This window comes from Serinus canaria, chromosome 1A (genome assembly GCF_022539315.1).
Source record: "Serinus canaria isolate serCan28SL12 chromosome 1A, serCan2020, whole genome shotgun sequence".
Taxonomy (NCBI): domain Eukaryota; kingdom Metazoa; phylum Chordata; class Aves; order Passeriformes; family Fringillidae; genus Serinus; species Serinus canaria.
Window position 1 is genome coordinate 41,345,097 of NC_066314.1, and position 19,591 is coordinate 41,364,687.

General features: G+C 40.5%; 1 protein-coding gene across 1 annotated transcript in view; it reads right to left on the reverse strand.

The window, feature by feature from the left end:
* KITLG (KIT ligand) overlaps positions 1–10,649 on the reverse strand; it is a 52,681-nt gene extending 42,032 nt beyond the window's left edge. Inside the window, exon 1 of the mRNA XM_050983895.1 lies at positions 10,369–10,649. Within this exon, the coding sequence (XP_050839852.1) occupies positions 10,369–10,404 (36 nt within the window). The 5' untranslated portion in view covers positions 10,405–10,649. The remainder of the gene's footprint in view (positions 1–10,368) is intronic.
* Between the last annotated feature and the right edge of the window lie 8,942 nt (positions 10,650–19,591).

Sequence of the window (19,591 nt, forward strand, 5' to 3'; positions counted from 1 at the left end):
CGAACCAATCAGATAGTTAGCTAGCCCTGTGGTGAAAGTTTTCAACACCAACTACAACACTGATGAAAGAAGGCCATTCTGCTCTACAGCTGCATTAAATCTTGGATCTTTTGGGAAATAAATAAGAGCTATTTTAGGTTTCCTTCTATCATCAGTAGTGACACCTAAAATTTTAAACATAAGTGATAAAAACTGTGATATTTTTCTTTCAGAATTCAAAAGATGCTTTTATAAGCAGTATTCTAAACCTAAATTATTACCTTGGGGCATGTATCAAGGATGAAAAGTATTCTGAACACACTGATCTCCTGTAGCATGAGGGAGTGCCATTACACAACTCAGCTGCAGAAATGGGGCAAGGTTTGGTCTTCCATAGTGAAGCCTGAGTTTCTGCTCATTTTGACAATTTTTCATCACAAAATTTACTTTATCCCACATAATGTCTATTAATGATGTGCCATTCATGATGTAGAAACATTACATTACAGATTGAATGCTATGTTTTACAAGCACCTTGTGCACTGTGCCATAAGAGAATGAATGAGGAAAATTCAACAAAACAGTTTCTGGCCTTGTTTGCCAGAAACAGTTTGAGATTTAAATAAAATACACCTTTTAAAAATAATCCTTTTCACATCATGTTCTATCTGTTTTGAACAAAACATGTTGTTAGGCAAAAGTCAGCTTCTGGTCCCACAAACAGCCCCTGTGGACATTTTAACAATTATCCATAGTTAATTTTTACAAAAACTGCCAAAGGTTTTGGTAAGACACTTTGGTAGGGGAAAAGATTAAAAGCATTTACAGGCAAGCTGTTTAAGAGCTAGCCAGCATACTGAAAAAAAAAAAAAAAAAAAAAAAAAGTGAAAAATGAAACCTGCATCTCCTGTCCTTGGTGTTTAGTTTTCATCTTCCTTCATCAAGAGATACAAGAAAAGCCCTGAGGATTCTCAACATATTGAACATCTTTGTGACAAAAAAAATCTGTTCTTTGCACAGAACATTTCTTGGTACAGTAGTTACCTGACCATTAGCCAGAGTAATGTCTGTCAAGGTGTTTCCCTGGGAAATGTGTAAGTTTAAACCTTACCATTCAAAAACTTGGAGCCCATGATTCCATATTGGTCAATAACTATACAAAGTTTCATTGAGCTGATCACAAAAACACTGCTAGGCTTCCACTTCCCCCAAAACTATACATTTCTGAAGTTTCAGTAGATCTTCAATATTTACTTCTTATCAGTTTACCTGAGAAACTGAGCTGCACATACTAGTAGTATTTGTGAGATTCATACAAATTTATCTTAGCTGTTTCCAAATAACACAGAGTGAGACAAAATCAGGTTTAAAACACTTTCTACTGGGGAAAAAAGCCTCACAAAACACCATGACTTTTTCCAGATCCTGATTTCAACTCAGTTTTCTCATGTGTCAGACAGCATTTTATTTCCTACATAATTTGAATTGCATGTCTTCCTATACATATACAAAACCAAAGTGAACAATTTAGCTTTTAGGTAATGATCTGTAAAATGATACATTATATTTACACTGTTATTAGAATATAAGTACATTAATAATGGATCTATATTTTTTTGTGAAAAGAATATTTATCCAAAGCAATAGACCAATGGATGAGATTATTCTCAAATGCCTTGAAGCTTGTGAGACTGCAGACAAATCAGGTAAGAGACACATCAAATTAGAAACTAATCTTCAAAACATTTAAGTATGCTTGCAAGACAACGTAAGCACTGGGCAGCCAATAAGCCATTTACCTCAGCAAGCTGGACATTATGCCTTGTCTTAAAGTAATTACATTAGTATATTATTAAGAAAAATCAACTGTATTTTTTTCAGGTTTTTGATCTAAATCAAAAGCATTTTCATATGCCAAAAATATTGGCATATGAAAAAATGTTGTTATTACTATTCTAACTGCATATTTTTACAGTAGAAAACAAGCATTAATTCCTTTTTCAAGATGTACTAAAATACATCATGCCATTGTTAATTCTAAAAATTCTTTCTGAAATTATTTCCTGGGGCATATGTTGCTGGGTTTTTTTAAGAAAGTAAATTGTCAGAATTGCCATTTTAAGAATTTCAACCCATGCGTAACATTTTTCCAGGAAAATGTAAGATGGCAAAAATGAGGTGGGACTGATCAAAATGCTTCCTTTAACACAAAAATCCAGCAACTGCATTACTGCATCAGAAACTCAAGTATATTTTTAATTCCTATGCACCTCTAAAAGCAGACACACTTTTAAGTGCCTTTTCCTGCTAACATTGAAGCGCTGTACAAGAGTATCTTTCAGGGATGGTGCATGGAAACTCCACTGGTTTTCAATGGCTAGAGCTGTGCAACAACTCTGCATAAAATTTTGACTTCTCACCATTGATAGTCACATGGTAAAAGAATGATTTTTCAGTGTAAACATCTCAGCTGTCATTACTTTCACATGTAATTGAAGTTCAGTTACAATATATCTTAAAAGTGTTTTCCTTTCCTCTAAGCTAAAGGCTGAATTGTTACAGATGGTAATTTTGGCAGATGGTTGTATATGAAACTGAGTTTATAATTAGGCCAAACCTGACTTGTACAATTAAGGCAATGAAGATTTGAAAAATAAGAAGTGTCAGATCAGTACATGATTAGTCTGGTGCCCACCGAGAACTGAAGAAACCTGATCATTCAGATTTACAGAATACATTGCCTATATGAAAATTTCTTCTGAATTGCATGAATTAGAAGATAAGAAACATTTCATGCACAGAGTGTAAACTGAAATAACCATGATGTTTTACCTACCTAATGTATAATCCCTTTTTCTTCAGTCGAGGCTAATGAGATGGTCTGAAGCCATCTAACAGCTCCCTGCTGCTGAGAGAGGGCTCCTTCTCTGCAGCTTCCCTCCCTCTGACATTCACCCGACCCCTAAGCAAGCCAGTAAATTCAAAGACAGTGACTTGCCAATTCAGCTGAGAGACAAAAAGTAATCCCTGAGGAATGAGCGGAGGAGGAGATGAGATGTGCCAGGATGAGAAGACTAGGACTGCCCCTTTCTGGATGTGACCTCTTGGGCTTGCTCTAACATATATCAAGCTGCATTTCAAGCCATATTATATCTAGTGACAAAAACCTTTCCAGACTGGTAATTTTGTGTTAAGGTGCCGTTGCCAGTTTTAGCCTCTTCTGTTAAATATTTCTTTATTCTGGTACCAAGAAAGGATCAGTAATGTCCAGCAATCAATCTCTACTACTTTCTGCATATCATTCAGTAGTTTCTTGCAATCAACTTTCAGTCTCTTTTCATATGCAAATTGCTCCCTTATAATGCTTTTGCCTATTTTAAGAATCCTATTTCTGTTTTTCTCTTTTTTTCAATGGGAAAACCAGAACTTTTTTTCGGGATGGCTGATGATCACTATCATAAAAGCACTCCCCTTTCAAATTTCTCTATCTGCTCCTACTGCATCCCAATATGCTGTCTGGTTTGTTCTACTATGGGCACAATATAGGGATTTTTCATTCCTTTTCCTGACCAAGCATTGCTACAAGAACATAATAAGAGCTTGTAAGTAGCTTTCAGAAGTAATTGATATGGCCATTATTAATTCAGTTACAATTAGTTCAAAACATTCCTTCCAAAATGCATCCCCCTTGCTCTTCAACACAACAAACTCCACTTGCCATCATGCCATCTGTTCTCCCATCTCCTCTAAACCTTTACAAAGTTCCTCAGAATCTCTTTTAGTTTCAATTAACCTGAGTAATTTATGTAGCTTGCACATGTTGTCATCAATCTGTGAACCCTATTACCAGATTGAACTATATGAGGTTACTGACAATTAGAGAACATTACCTTTTAGGTTTTTGCCATGTTACAAATTAATGACTTGTTCCTACACTTTGCTTTCTGTCCTAATTAATTTTTTTCCCCTCAAACTGTTACAATAAGAGAAATACACTGTGGGGCCACTTGGATTTTTTTATTAGGTCTTTATTTTTTAAGAATCCAAAATAAGTAATTTCCATTCTTTCTCTTTGTTCATCCATTTTGAACCACAAATATATTTCATGCATTGAATGCATTTCTTTTACAGAAACTGGGCTTTTCTATTCCTTCCATTGAACTCTATTAATACAGAGTTCCCATCTGCCTTCTACCAAGCAAATTAAATACAGAAAGATCTGCTAGCAATGCAACAATAGAGGCAAGCTGGTAAAAAAAATTCTTTTCTACTCTGGATATATTCATTAATTCTAAAGACAAGAATTGAGAGTTAATTGTTAAGAGGTACTATATATTTAAAAAATGAAAAAAAACACCATGTTCACTATTAAGTCATAATCACCTTATCTTTACCTTAAAATTAACACAATTTACAATTTATATCCTGCCCTTATCTTTACATCTGTTCACACAAACTGTATTTTTATTATCCTGGTGGTTTGTGGGTGGGTTTAGAGGTTTTTTGGTTTTGTTTTTTATTGCTGTTTTCTTGTTTGTTTTTAGTTTTGATTGGGATTTGTAAAGACTAACAACAACAAACTCCATCAAAGCATTGCTGGTATTCCAGTGTTTCCCCACAATTCTGCTATGTGTCCAGGAAGAACAGGCACATTACTATGATATATAGCAACATGCAAGTGCTCTCAGCTTACAGTTAAGAGACACAGGATAAAGCCCAGCTAACTTCATCATCACAGAATTGTGATCACAGAATTAATATGAATGTCATTCACATGATATCTCAATGTTTTTGTTTGAGTTATGCTTACTAGAGAGAACTGTAAATATCCAGTCTTAAACCTGAAGCTCTACTTGTGTCTTTCCTTAAAAAAAACACTGAAATTGTGGGGTAAACATTCCAAAAAGAAGTTAAGTCATCCAGCTTACACTATGGAAACACACACTTAACTGGACAGAAAAAAATCTGAGAAAAAAAGCTCCCTAAATCTGTACAATTTTGAAGAAATATAAATGCCTATTAGATACAAATGCCTATAAAACATGACTCTTACACCAGTAACACAGTATTATGAATTTAGTTAAATAACTGAGATTAAATATCAGGTATTCTCACAGAATCTGCAACAATACAACAAAACACAACACTTTGAAAAAACAGCTATTTTACCTTACTTTTCCTGATAACTTTCACAGGGGTTGCTCATTAAAAAAATGGAATTGTAAATCACGTGCAGTGTGATGCAGAGCTTTACAATTGGTCAAAAGTATTCATGTGAATTAGAAAGAATGGTAACTGTCAGTAGTGAAATTATTCTGGTACAAGTTCAACAGCATCTTTGTTACAGATGTGCTGATAGAAAACTCATACAGGCATGGACACAATATAATATTGTTTCTTGGATTATTTTTACACCTAGTTCTCAAATACTTCCTAGGATCATTCTTATTCAAGAAGACACATTAATTTGCCTGGCCTATTATGAAATTTCTTTGGCTTGCATAATTAATCTCACAGAAAATATAACCCATTGTTGAGAAGATTAGTGTAAATATCCTCAGAGCATACACTTTTCAATGTCTGCACACTAAAATTCCAGTGACTAGTTATGCATTTTCATAATTTATACAATTTTTAGCAAGTTTACTTGAGTGACACTTATCAATTTTTACAGGAGAAAAAAATCTTCCCAGTTTTACAGGAATTGTGCCATTTACTTTGAAATAAGTAATGGAGTATGTGTGTTAAGAAGAAAATTGCATCATAGAGAATAAAGCCAAAAAGTACATAATTGTTTGACAAATAGCACTTTGAACAGGTACTAATTCAACAGTAACTGAAAGAGTGTTCTTGGATGCAATTGACTCATTTCAATAGAAATAAACCAGATTTTAGTAGGCTAAAAGCAGATTAACTTCACATATGTTTCAGGCTATTTGCAAATGTCAACAACATTCTGTTGGGAAATGACCAACAGTACTGTAGAGAGTCTGACCATTACTGGCAAATGTTGAGCTGATCCCTGAAACCTGCACATGATAAGACTGCATTTTTTTTTTAATGCACAGAGGAGAATGAGAAGATAGAAATTCACTTAAATTATTTAAAGAACATATTAGACCTGAACTTTTTAAAAGTAAAATGAAAGCACCAAATCAGGTAGTTCTCACTTGGCTAGGTAACAGAGCTGAGAGGCACAGGGGAAAGCAATAAAAGCTACTTCTGAAAGGATTTCCTTTGATCTCAATAAGTATCTGACCATAAAAAGAAAAAAAAAAATTAATTGTCACTTCTAGAAATGGCAGACCAGTATTTCAGAGGGCTCTTCCTAACTGTAATAATAGATTGCAAGCACTGTAAAACCAAAAAACCAACATATTCCATGGAACAATGGATTCATCCTAATCCAGTCCAAAGAGACACTGTGTTTCTACAGATGATACAAAATAGTGACAACAGGTTGTTCAGAGGACTGACATTTGAAGTGGGCCCCAAAAGGTAATGGGAAATAAAAATGCAAGAAAGAATCTAGAGAACATACACTGGAGATGAAGCTTAAGGTGTGTGGGAGCAAAGAAGAAGCTGATAGACACACCTTCAGTACTGTGGATTACACAAGCAGTTCTGTTGTCAGAGGTGAGGACACTGATTTAAACACAGTAGAGGGCGGGAAAGCTGCACAAAGAGATGAAGGTGCTTTTCTGTCTTAAGGGGAAGAGGTGATAAACTTGCTGTCATTTTCACATGTGGCCCTGAGCTATGATGATAGGGAAAAAATATCCAGAAGAAAATGGATGGAGTATTATGAACATCACCTGACATGAGATTGGAGTCAGTTTTTAAAATAGCAAGTTTTTCACTGATTTTAGTAGCCTGAAACACTGCCTAGTGTTACACTACTAATGGAACAAACACCAAAGAAATACATCTAAACAGATTGAACCAGCCTACAATTTAGAAATCTAGAATTTTTAGAGTGCATGGCAAATCTAGGGCACATTCTTTGCCAGGGATTATAATACAGAAGATCAAAGCACATTCAGTGACAGTTTATTTAAATTTACAGTTTATAAGAAAGGTTTGCATTTCCTAGAAATAAAGCAATGCCCATCAGAATCATTTAAACTGGTGTCAAATACAGCACTGGTAGTTTTTGCTGTTAGAACAGAAATGCAATCCACACATTGCTGAAGCACAATAGCTTGGAAAAGACACCAATTATGAATACTGGAGATACATTTTTTCCCTCCTTTTTAAAATAACCACCAAAAAGCTCTGTTTATTCAGGAACATGTTTTTTAATCCAAATGAAAGAGGGTGCCAAGCAGTGTTATACAAGCTTCCTAAATTCATTTGGCTGACTAATGCTCCTATTCCTGCATGCTTCAAAGTAGTAAAAGAAAAACAAATCTCAGGAAGAACTGACATTCAGATCTGTATCAGCTTAAAGACATAATGCATAATATTGTCTGCTTGCTATTTAATGCAAAAGACAAATTTTGCTGAGTTCACTTAATAATGAGCAAATGGAGGGTGGAAATTAGAGGGTTGGAACTTAGGACTTTTTTACAATAGACTATTAGCATGTTTAAATTTCAACCTCCCTAAATTTATAAGCACTTCTTTTCATTTAGTGAATTATTTTGCATATATACAGCATATTATTAATTCAAATGTATCATGCCTGACTCCTTAGTGTCTTACTTCAGTTAGACCACAAAAGCCAGCACCTTGGTATCATACTCCCATTTTATACAATTATGAAATCTCCATAAAGAGACAGGAATTTTTTTGGACTGACATGAAATGGTGGAAGAAACTTTACTGCACACTTTAAACCCACCACATTACAGGCACTTTACAATATCAAACATCACATATTATTTTATAACAGTATCGTACACTAATATAATATTTAAAGTTTAGTTTAAATTTATTATTTTAATTTCTTTTAAATGAATTTTTTATATCAGTGTATTACACCACATTTTCAGAATGTGTTATATACACATCACCAAGTTCATTCTTTTGTCCTGGAACAAGTCTTACAAAAAGAGTCGCTGTATGCTCTGCACAGAGTTCATTTTGTGCTTTAAACAGAGATAGATTGCCAGGACATGCACAACTTGGTTTTGCAGTCTGACTTATACTGCCAAAATAACTTTTTTCCAAAAGTAATTAAGAGGCCATGTGTTACTAAACAGACCAAAGAATCCGTAATGATGTATCATGCTGCAAACATGAAAGGAAGACATACCTTGGTCTGCTGCTACAAAGCAAGCATAAGATCATGAGAAAAGTTACAAAACAGTGTAATTCATTTAGGAGGAAAGACACTGGAAGGTTATCAGCACAAGTCATCCTGACTACATCAAGTACAGAGATTCCAGCCATAGCAAATGCAGAATTTAGCTACGCAATAAACACATTTCACATATCTCTAAAGCTGTATTTAGGGTGCTTCTAAATACTTCTCAAAGTATAGCTAAAGAAGAGATGACAGAGCTAATTGGACTAAATTTATCCTTGGCCTTTACTGTCAGTGAACTGATGTCCCTGGAGCTGATGGCAGCAGGATAAATGAAAGGCAGAAGGTCTGCTAAATAAGACACTGGATAAGGGTTTATTGTCACTAAGACATTTAAGGTGATTGAAGCCAGGTTCAGTCACATGGGATTGGCCAAGCTACAAGAACAGATATGACAGACAGACTGATATTTTCAGACTCTGAGTTGAAAATGCTTAAATCTTTCTGAATGGAGGTTCAGAGGGTGGCATGATTCACAATCTGTGAATTAGGAGTTGTGGTCTGAAATACAGTCTCCCCCACATTCTTAGCTCATGTGTAAGCCACCCTCAAGATTGAACAAATAAACCTTCAACAGAACAGCTTCAACAAGATAAACCAGATAGTCAGAAGCTCCCCAGAGACTTAGGATGCTACCCAAGAAAATACGTGAACGTGTGTCTCTCACTCTAGTGCGCGTGCTCACGTAAATCTTTCTAGATTAGCTTTTCAGTCTGGATTGAATCAAAGCTGTTCACAAACTCAGAGTTAATTGCTGTGGACCATGCATGCATCCTTTTGTGACAGCCCAGACTAAACCTGCATACTTTGCAGAGCATCAGTCAAAGCTGAAGAGTGTAGCCCACCACCTGGCCCAACTCCAAGGCTGCCAGGACACAACACCTCTCTCTGACTTCCCAGCTCTGCTGCCTAAAACCAGTGAGAAGCCAGTGAAGGTAGAAGAGGACTGAAATACCCAGCTGGACTCCTAGAAATTCTTCACTGGAACATTAACAAATACATGTGAATGACTGTTATACAGGTGCCAGATTACAGGTGGGAGAAAGGGTGCCTCTTGTGGCTTGGGCTAAGCATGATCTTGAGGGTTTTAACTCAATTTTCTCCATTGAGTAGGTTTTGCAGCAAAAGTGAAGAAAAAGAAAAATAACCAAGTGTTCTTTAGCAGCAGTGAAAGTTGAGGACTGGGGAGGTAAGTGAAAGGTGACCTTTCAGAAGACCTGCTTGAGAGATCCTTCCAGGAGCACTGACCACCGTGAAGCAGCAGTTAGCTATTGGCCCTGCAACAGAGCAGCCTGCACTCAGTCCCCCCAAGCCTGCACCAGGTGGTCTCACTTTTACTGTTGCTTCAAGTGGTGATGAAAGAGCTCAAAGCTCAGCATTTACCTCCCCACTTTGCAAAACAATGTGCTCCACAGTATGGCTGCAAAGCAGCGAGAACCATAAGGGACTTGTTCAGGCAATACCTGCAGCAGTATCTTGCTGATGCTAGACCTATTATTTTCACCTTGCACCCAAAATTAGGTCTGCTCCACACAGCAACAATAATGGAAAAACACAAATAGAGGAGAAAATTCCTAATGAGATTTAAAATCATTACTGTATTCATCTACGTTGTATAATTTAAACCTGGTTTAAACAGAAACAGCAACCAATCATTCACCCAGAGGTTATTAGATAAGTGTAGGAAATAAGATGACAATTATTTCCTATACTAATATGATCCAAAGTGTTCATAAATCTGACCTCCTAAACTGGCTTTTATTCAGACATACAGTAGAATTAATGTCTTCATTACCATACTATCAATGACCTCTGATATTGTACATGCTACCAGCTTTAATAAAATAAAATACTTAACACCATTTTTGTTTTCTCATATTTTCATCCACATACTAAAAGATGTCTGATACTATTTACATTTGTCAGTAAGTAAAACCATCCAGCAAAGAAATCTGTATTTCATGTGCTCCCTGCAGCCAGTTATTTCAGCATTGGTACTATTTACAAAAAGTCAGTTTTGCAGGTACAAACATGGGCCAAACAACATAATTAAAAGAGAAGCGCTGCCCCTCGCCACTCACCTTCCATTCATCCATCTCCTTTTCCCACAAACGCATGGAGAAAAACACAACCACCAAAAAGCAAGCGGTTTTCCAGCGCGTTTAAAAGGCTGACTAATCTCAGGTTTGGCACACCAAAGACCAGGGCGAGAACAAGCACTTTCGTTTTCATGTCAGCTCCCACAACACTCAAATGGAATTGCGTAGGGAGATTTTTCCTTCCTTTGCTTCTAATAAATGGGTGTTGTGTTTACATACTGCATACTGAGCATTGCCCATCCGAAGCCAAGGGCTGCATCTTGCCAACTCTTAACTTTCATACAATATGGTGATTACATGAGCCAGCATACCATTAAATCACATAACAAAACTTGGAGGATGGCAGTGTCAGCTTGCAGAGCTGTACCTGAAGGACTGACATGCAGTGCATAAAGGAAAAAAACAGATTTCAGTGCAATGGCAAAACTGGGTCAGGAGAAGACTGGGTTACTGGCCTCACTTTAAACGGCAAAGCCAAGTGCCAAGTAGTTCACAGAGATAAAAACTTGCAGGTGCATAATAAAAGCAGGTGAAGAAAAGAAATAAATAAAAAGATCACTAAACATTCCTTACAAAATGCTCTCCCATCCCTGAATCTTTCAGGTCTCTGCTGTTTATTCTCCATACCACTCTTTAATCCAGGATGTTCTTTCCAGCTGCAGTACTTGCAAACTGGCTTCCCTTGAGCAGAGTCAAAACCAGGGGAACAGAGACCTTATCCATTGCTTAACATGAATAGCACAGCATCTTTCTGGCTACAGCAAATTCACAATTTCTATTTAATGAGCAGAAGATCTATACCTGCCATGAGCTCCAAATACCTTCCAGTTCCTAGTGTTCATTTTTTGGCAGAATGAGCAAGAAAGACTGATGATCAGAAGTCACTATTTCACCTAAAATCAATCTCACACCAAGGTATCAGGTATCTGATTTGCATTTCTGATTTAGCCTGCTGGTAAGAGACTAGAAGTGCCAATTTAAGTACTAATTCTTTTTCCAGGTACCGGTTCACAATAATTTCTACAGAGGCTTCCACTTTAGTGACACAAACATACAGATAGGACAACCTAAGATAGTAATTTAACTGCCAACAATAATGCACACGTTCAGAGGTAGAAAGCTGTGCTGAAATCTAAGACATTTTCAATACTGAGGTTTCTAAGAGGATGTGCATCTAAGTTACTGCAGGAGATAAGTGCCTGAACCATGTATCTGTGATACCTTATCAGCCTTCGGAGCTACCCCACAGGTGACCCCTCTTTGCAACATATTTCTTAGTAACTTAATCCTATTTAGATTGTCTTCAAATCACACAAAGAACGAGCAAATCAGAAAACTGCTACATGTTTTTGCAAGATCATATCACACTGGCATTGCTAACCCTGTTTTATTCAAATTGTAAAAGGCTGTCCAGACATCAGTAATGTTTTATTTGTTGTCATATTAGCATGCAAAAGGACATAAACTCACTTCTGATAATAGTTTTAATTACTAAGTATATAAGCCTACAAATCCTCTCATCCAAGTAATCCTTCAATAAGATTAATTCATGGAAATAGCCTCATTGAAAAAGGATTTGTATTACTGAACCCTAAATGCTTAATCACTTCTTTAAGGAAATCGTGACTTACAAAGAAAAATCCAGGTGTTGGTATGTTTAAAACAGGGGGGGTTTGTATCCATCAAACCACGGAGTTTCATAAACATCACTTCTAGGACTGACACTGCTGGGGAATGTGCTTCTGCAGTTCCTGTGGTTTCTCAGGTTAAGACTGATTTAAATAAACGGACCAACTTGCTCACATTGAGTCTAGCGCTCAACAGGACTCTTCTTTCAGCACTTTCGTTGTACTGACGTATGACTCAGCTACTCCTTCAGCTGCACTAGTTATATATTATCACTGTGCAACATTGCCTCCAAGATCAAAACCCCTGATTTATTTTAAACAATATCCAGGCATAACCAAGTGTTTGCAAGGCTCAGTGAGTGTGTGGCTCTTGCTTTCTGAACTATGTCTATTGCAGAATATTTTATTGTAAGAAATATTAACCTCTTTCCCAGTTTTCTGATCTTGTTCTTTCCACTATGACAGTCACCAGTCTAGACAATGACTGAAGTAGCCACAGGAGAGCATATAGATTAAGATTTACTTTAATGTGTCGAGTGCCCTCATGTGCTTAATTCCTCTTTCTTGTACCCACTTCACTTGCTCTCTCTCTTTGCACAGGGTCTTCATGGTTTTAATGGCAAGTCTTCTTGAAGTATCTCCTGCTCTGATCCTGTTGGAATGATGAATGGCTTGGTATCACATTTGTTTGCTACTCCTTAAAACATAGGAAATAACCCTTTGGAGAACTAGGAGTCTGTCAGTGCCTCCAAAAAGCAGGAAGCATAACTGCTTGAAGGCTGACAGATGCTTCACCACCATGACAAGAAGCTGTTCCACAGGCTACAGCTTGTGAGCCCCTGAGTCAAGCCATATGGTCCAGAATGCCAAGACTGCCTGTCTTTCCCAGTTTACTGGGAGAGAAGGATTGTTCCTGCTTTGCTCTGAATTTGCAAAAGTAGTCTGTTGACTTTTACAAGTTTACAGTTCAAATGTATTAAAATGCTTGACTGCTTCCACTCATAAATCCACATTCGTAAACACATAAACATGGTTCTCAGACTTTAAGAGACCCTTCACAATTAATAATCTATTCAGCACATTTAAATAATTGTCTACAGGGTCTGAAACATCTTTGTTCAAGGCATCTATAGTAATCTAATATAAATAACAGCAATGGACATACATTGCTGAAATACAGAGCTGATAATTTAAGGTAAAACCCCGGTGTACTTCAGCATCACAAGAATTAAGTCTCCAAGTTTTAAGTTCTTAAACATTCTCCAGTGCTTCGGCCAGGTGAAATTAAAATATTTCAGAGAGTATTTCTAATTCCTCTCATCTCTTGAAAAATAATTTAACTACCCAAAATACTTTGGTAATATCTTTTTTAAAAATACGTTTTATGTCTTTTCCAGCGACTGCATTCTGAAGTGTCTTCACTGGTACACACCAGTAGGTGTATACCAGAAGGTGTAGGTGACCCAGCAATTGCCAAGAAACAGACGAAGGCAAAAAGTATCTCGCTTCTAAAGCAGAAACGAAGGAGGAGGGAAAAGCCCCCCGCGCAGAGGCAGCGGTGTGCGTGTCCATGCATTGTTCTCTCCCAGAGCAGTCCTGGCTCTCGCTGGGGTCTGCCCGGCTAGAGGGTAGCGGCACCTTGCGAAGTCCAGCCTTAAACTTTCCCCCGTTAGAGTTTCCTTGAGCCACTTCTTGTTACAATTTTCCACTCATGTCTGTCCCTTGCTTCCTTCCAAAAAACGCACGGGATAGTGACTGAAATTTCTACAGAACCTGCAGAAATAATGGCAAGGGCCCCCGCAGCGGCACTGAGCGGCACTTCCCGGCGGGATGCGGGAGGACGAAGGGCGAAATGCCGGGGTTCCCAGAGCACCCGCCCGGCGCCGCACGCTGGAGCGGCGTGCGGGGACACACCGGGAACCGCAGGCACTGCACTGCTGCCCCCGATTATTTCATGTTCTCGCACTCGGCAGGGTAACACAGGCAACTGATTTACTACTGCAATTTTTCCCAGTGCTTTCCGAGATCTCCCAAGGCTCGGCCAGTGGTCCGGCCGTTTGCTGCAACTTTTCCACGGGCTGCGGAGCGCCGAGGGCAAGACCGGGAGGTATTTTTTATCTCCCCCTCACCTCGCTCCCCCATCCCGTTTCCCGGCGGCAGCGGCTCCCACGCCCGGCGGGTACCCCCCACCTCTCGGACAGCCCGGGAGCCACCGCCCCCGCGGACGCGCACTCCCCGCCCGGCGGCTGCCCCGGCCCGCGCCCCCTCCGCGCCTGCGGCCCCGGCCCCGCTCCGCCGGGAGCCGCGGGGCAGCCCCGCCCGCGGGCAGGTGGGTGCCCCCCGCCGCCGCCGCCCGGCCGCACTCACTTGTGCCTTCTTCATAAGGAACGGCAGCGCTGCAGTCCAGCCCAGGCGGCCGTGTGCAAACTCCCTTCAGCGGAACTGTAGCTCCAGCATAATGCAGCAGCCGATAGTCCACGCATTGGGGTTGCCCACGGCGAGCCCCGCGCTGCCTCCGCCCGTCCCGCCGCCGCTCAGCGCGCCCCGCTGCGCCCCCTCCCCACGGCCTGAGAGTCCGCGCTCACTGAAGCCACCGCCGGCCCCCGGCCAGGTCTTTTATATCTCCGATCTGCCTCCAACAGCGGCGGCGGCGGCAGCCCAGGCAGGACACGCCTTTCCCCTCCCTCCCGCCCTCCCGGAGGACCGGGAGCCCAGGCAGACCCTGCGGGGCGGGGGAAACCCGAGTTAACTTGGGGCAAGTTGGAGGCAGGAACAAGCCGAGCCTGCCCCTCGCCAGCGCCGGAGGGGAGCGGGGCCGCGGGCGGGCAGCCGCGGGGAGCGGCGGGCGGGGATGCGGAGGGGGTGTGGGCATGCGGGGCGGGGGGCGCTGGGTACCGGCCCCGAGGGGTGGGTGCAGAGGGCTCCTCCCGCCCGGTGCCGGGGCTTCCGCGGTGCCCGGGACAGGCGATCCCAGCCGGCCGCGGGGAGCGGGGCGGGGGTCGCCGGCCCTGCCCGCGGTGGTCTCTGGCAGCCTGCGGGGAAGCCGCACGCCGCCGCGGCATTTGAGGTCAGCCGGGCTGCGGGCGCCCAGCCAAGTCCTTGGGTTGGGTCCCCCCACCCACGCTGGGGAAAAGGGGGGTGCCCCCCGGCTGAACCCGCCGCCGGGCGCCGAGTCGGCCCGCGGCGGGGAGGGCAGCGGGCTCGGAGGCTGGCGGGGCTCCCAGCCGGTGCCCGGTGTTCCCAGCGGAGCAGCCGCTGCAGCGGCGCGCACAGCCGGGGTGGCAGCCCTGGGTTTGCTGTTGCCATTCCAGTGCTGCTTTCCCATACTCGGTGAATGCAAGTTAAGCTCTGGGATAAGCATTTCAGCTGGAGCTTAGAAACTCCTTTACCTGCTCCAGACACAGAAAAAATTGTTGAGCAGTGCCTCCTAACGCTCCTTCAAAGGTGATCCTGCGGGTCTTTTCACATGCTGTTATAATTTGCATACCGTGTAAATAATGCATTAGTGTTAGGTGTGGAAAAGCGACTTGACTTACTGCTTGGAGTCTTCTGGCCAATCCATCACAGCAGCAGCCGCAGAATTTGAGTCCTCTTTGGAGAAGGCAGCTCCCGAGGTTAACACGAGTTAAATTTTGGGTGTGAATTAAATGGAATGTAGAGCAGTTTATGGAACTAGTATCTCCTGAAACAGTCATACCAGGTGGAAATTTAAAGAACATTAGAATGAAGAAAGAATGACCCAGTCAATGGTCATTTCCTAAAGGAGATTAGGCATGCTCAAGAGTGTACAATAAGAGATTTCATTAGAAAAGTCAGTCTAATTTTCACCTAGAATTAATGATAAATTTTGTAAATACTTGGTTTCTGCCAAAGTAAAGGTGAGCTGTTCAGGTACAGAAAGGTTTTCAACTCATCCCCAACTTTGCTATATATTTGGAGTTCATCAGATAAACATCTAATATAATTTTGCAGAAAAAAATCTATCATCATTTTGCTTCTGCATCAAATCCAGAAAAATGGGTCAATAATTTTCTTTTACAGCATGACAGTATGGATGGATTCATTCCCTTTTGTCAGGTTTTGGGGTTTTTTTTTTGCATTTCATGATTAATACGGAGCTGAATTTGTCAGACTTGGATATGCATATAGTAATAGTCTCTTCCTCTAAAGCAATAGATAAGCAGTGAAAGGGAGGAAGCCTGTAACTACAAAAGCAATCAAGGACCTCATTCACTGAAAGGGTGGTTTGTGTATCATCTAGCAGTGATCAACCAAATCACTTTCATTGCCTACACATTTAACCAAGTAGGGCCAGGAAATTAAAATGTTATGGCATATTTCCTCCTTAGAACAGATGACCAGTTTAGTCTCCTGGGGAGAAGGCCTGGAAAGAGTGAAAGAGCAGTCTGTCACAGCAGTTACCTACCTTATGGAAAACGCTTCTGGTCTTTCTCCGTGTTGAACTCTATCACAGCTCACCATTAGTCATGACAGGAAAAAATTTGTGGATGCCCTGTATCCAGTTACATTATTGGTAACTGTGCAGAGTGAATAACACTCTTGGTCATAATTAAGTTTCTTTACCACTCTGGCATCATGCAGCTTTTCTCTCCATTCCCAATCCAACTACTTGAACCTGCCCTTGTGTTTAATGCCCAGCTATAGAGAAGTAGTGGCCTTTTCATCTCTTCCTTTTGTGTTTGCAATTTTCAAGTATATTCCTGCTGACACTGTTCTCAGTTTGGTTTGGGAAGACTTTTCAATGAAGTTCAGAATTTCATAGTTTAAACTCATTCATATCTTGCATCTGTATCCCATAAGAAAGCAGGTTTTTATTAGTCTCGCCCATTTCCAACTTTTGATTTCCCAGAGGTGAGAACTGATTAGCCATGGACTGTTAGTGCATTGACTGGTAGCTTTCCAAAGCCCAACTGCAAACCACATCCAGTCTTCTACAGCCTGCCTTATTTGCATTTCTAAATGCTTGGGGGTGAACACAGGCCCAGTCATAGTTTTGTGCAAACTTGTTCCTTCACAGGGAAGATATGGAAAACACTGTTAGTTATCCCAGCTCTTCACAGGATGTAGTTCCACCCATTCAGCAGGATTGTCCTCACCAGGAATACTGTTCAACCTGTATGGAAACAGCAGCAACTGAAAATTAAGCCTTTCCAGTCTAACATGAATGGAAAAGCCTCACCATCTTTACCAGCTGAGAAATGGCTTTAAAATGGCTCTTAAATGTTTTTTTTTAATTCTGTAATTTTATGGAATATCTGCTCTTCTTTCCATAGCTTCAGCTCTGCACTCAGTCTGTTGATAGCTTGGCTTCTGGCTGGGACAGCTGGAATTTGGGAATATGCAGGATGACATCCAGCCTCAGCCGCTGAGATTGCTGGATTAAAAAGTGCTCTGTGTCAACTTGGAAAATTGAAAAAATTTCTCCTATGAAACCATCTAAGCTGTGGAGGCAAACACCAGTGTGTGTGCATTAGAAAGACAGCACACTAATCCTGTCTAATCGGTTACAGACTGAGCATGTGGGCGCTTTGCTGGCACAGAGACCTGGCCTGTAGCATCAGCTCAGTTAAATCCCCTCTCACTGGTCTTTTCTAAGGACATAGAGTACTAAGTACACACATTCCTAACCTACTTCAGACACACAGAATTGAAAAAATTAGATTTAAAATGGAGGTATGTAAAGCCAAGAAATTCAAAAGATGGCCTCAAACTTCTTTAGGTTTTATTTACAGATGTACATGATTGTAGAGGAATGACTTTCTACAGAAAAGACAAACCTTGCAAGATTTATAGAAAATTACATTAATTACTTTGACATTGAGGAAGTATATTGAGATAACTATCTCCTTAAGAGGTCTTTTATCTTTGATACCACAAAATGTTCTAGGTGTTATTCTGTGATTGTGAACTCGTACGCTCTAATTTCAGAGCACAACCAAAACCAATACTTAATATTCTGTCAAAGCACATCTTTTGAATTTTTAATTGAGCCTTATGTTCAACAGTTACCAAAGGGACTGTTAGTTTATTCTAAGCATCGTGCATCTTTTGTGCTGCATACAAGTGACAGGGACCTTCTACTGATATTCAATATCACAGGTGAGTAAGTAAACAAATGACTCAATCAATACTTAGTCCACGGGGACATGCACACCACTACAGAGCCACTTTTTATCTCATCAAGCACCATAAGAGCACAGGATTCAGGTGTGATTTTTTCATTCATGTGACCTGCATCTAAAGATTGATTTGCAAGAAGCAGTTTCCATGGAACTGATTCTTCATAATGTATTAGTACGGACTCGGATTTTAAGGATAATTAAGTTATTATATGGTAAAATCATAGTTCATTTGGCAGAGTAGCTGTAAGGACTTAAAGAGCACAACTGCCTTTCTCAGCACTCTTAGAGCCACAGGAGGATTTTGTCATGAGATAAGCACAGAACGAAGCAACTGGATGGCACTGACTCCAAGCCTGGTGGAGAAGAAATCCTGGTTAATACATCCAGACAAAAATTCCCTCTGTGGCAAACTGTGTAAAGAGGCAACTGCTCATACACAGACCAGAAGCCAAACAAAGATCACCCCAAGTTATGGGACAGATGGCATCTGTGACCACCAACAGCCATTGAAACCCCTTGAATATGCCTTCATGGATGCTTGGAATTTAGACTGTAAATTAAGCCACCACAGGGAGCTAGAGATAAGAAAAAGATGGGTTTATCTCAGACCTAGGGGGATGTTAACAGGCTGGGGAGAAGAATCTATCACTGATAATGGACGTAAAGAATGCAGAACTTACAGACCACAAGGAAAGCCAACTCAGCAGCTGTGCTGAAATCAGCTCAAACTGGGTAAAAGTTAATTTTGGCAGTGGGAGGTAGCAATCACTGACTCACAGCCCATCGACCCAATAAACCCACTTACTCAGAAAAAAAGACTGAGCATGGGACTAAATAACTTAAGAAGTGAGGGAATAATTTAACCTGGAATGAGAGAATTTTGTAGCCAATGAGTGTTAATTCCTTTGCTCTTTAAAACATACAAATAGTGAAGTTTTGAATGACCTCAGAACCCGCTCCACAGAGAAGCCCAGGGTAAAGAAGGACAAGCAGAAACACTCGTTGGATCCATGGGTGGTCACTATCTTCTCCTTGAACTGTCTCTCTCTCCTCCCACCCCATGACTCCTTTCTGTTGCTTTCTATCTCTCTAATTTACATTAATTGATAAATTGTGTTAATTACTTTGACATGTTTGTACCTTAATTCTGGCAGGGGCATCCCTCACTAATCAGACCTTAACACCAGCTGAGGGAAAATGCAATATTCTGGATGAACAGAGATATCTCCAAAGGAAATTTAAAAAAGGATTGAAATTAAATTATTTAATAAAATAACAGAATTTGTAGCTCAGTGTCTCAGTATGATGCTTCTCCAAAACCCATCTAAATGGAAAAAGAAGGAGCAAGCAGCACATCATAGGAGTGGAGCCAGGGAGCTTCAAACTGTTAGAAATCTGTTCAAGAAGTGCCAGTGAAGGAGGCTGGAGTTACAC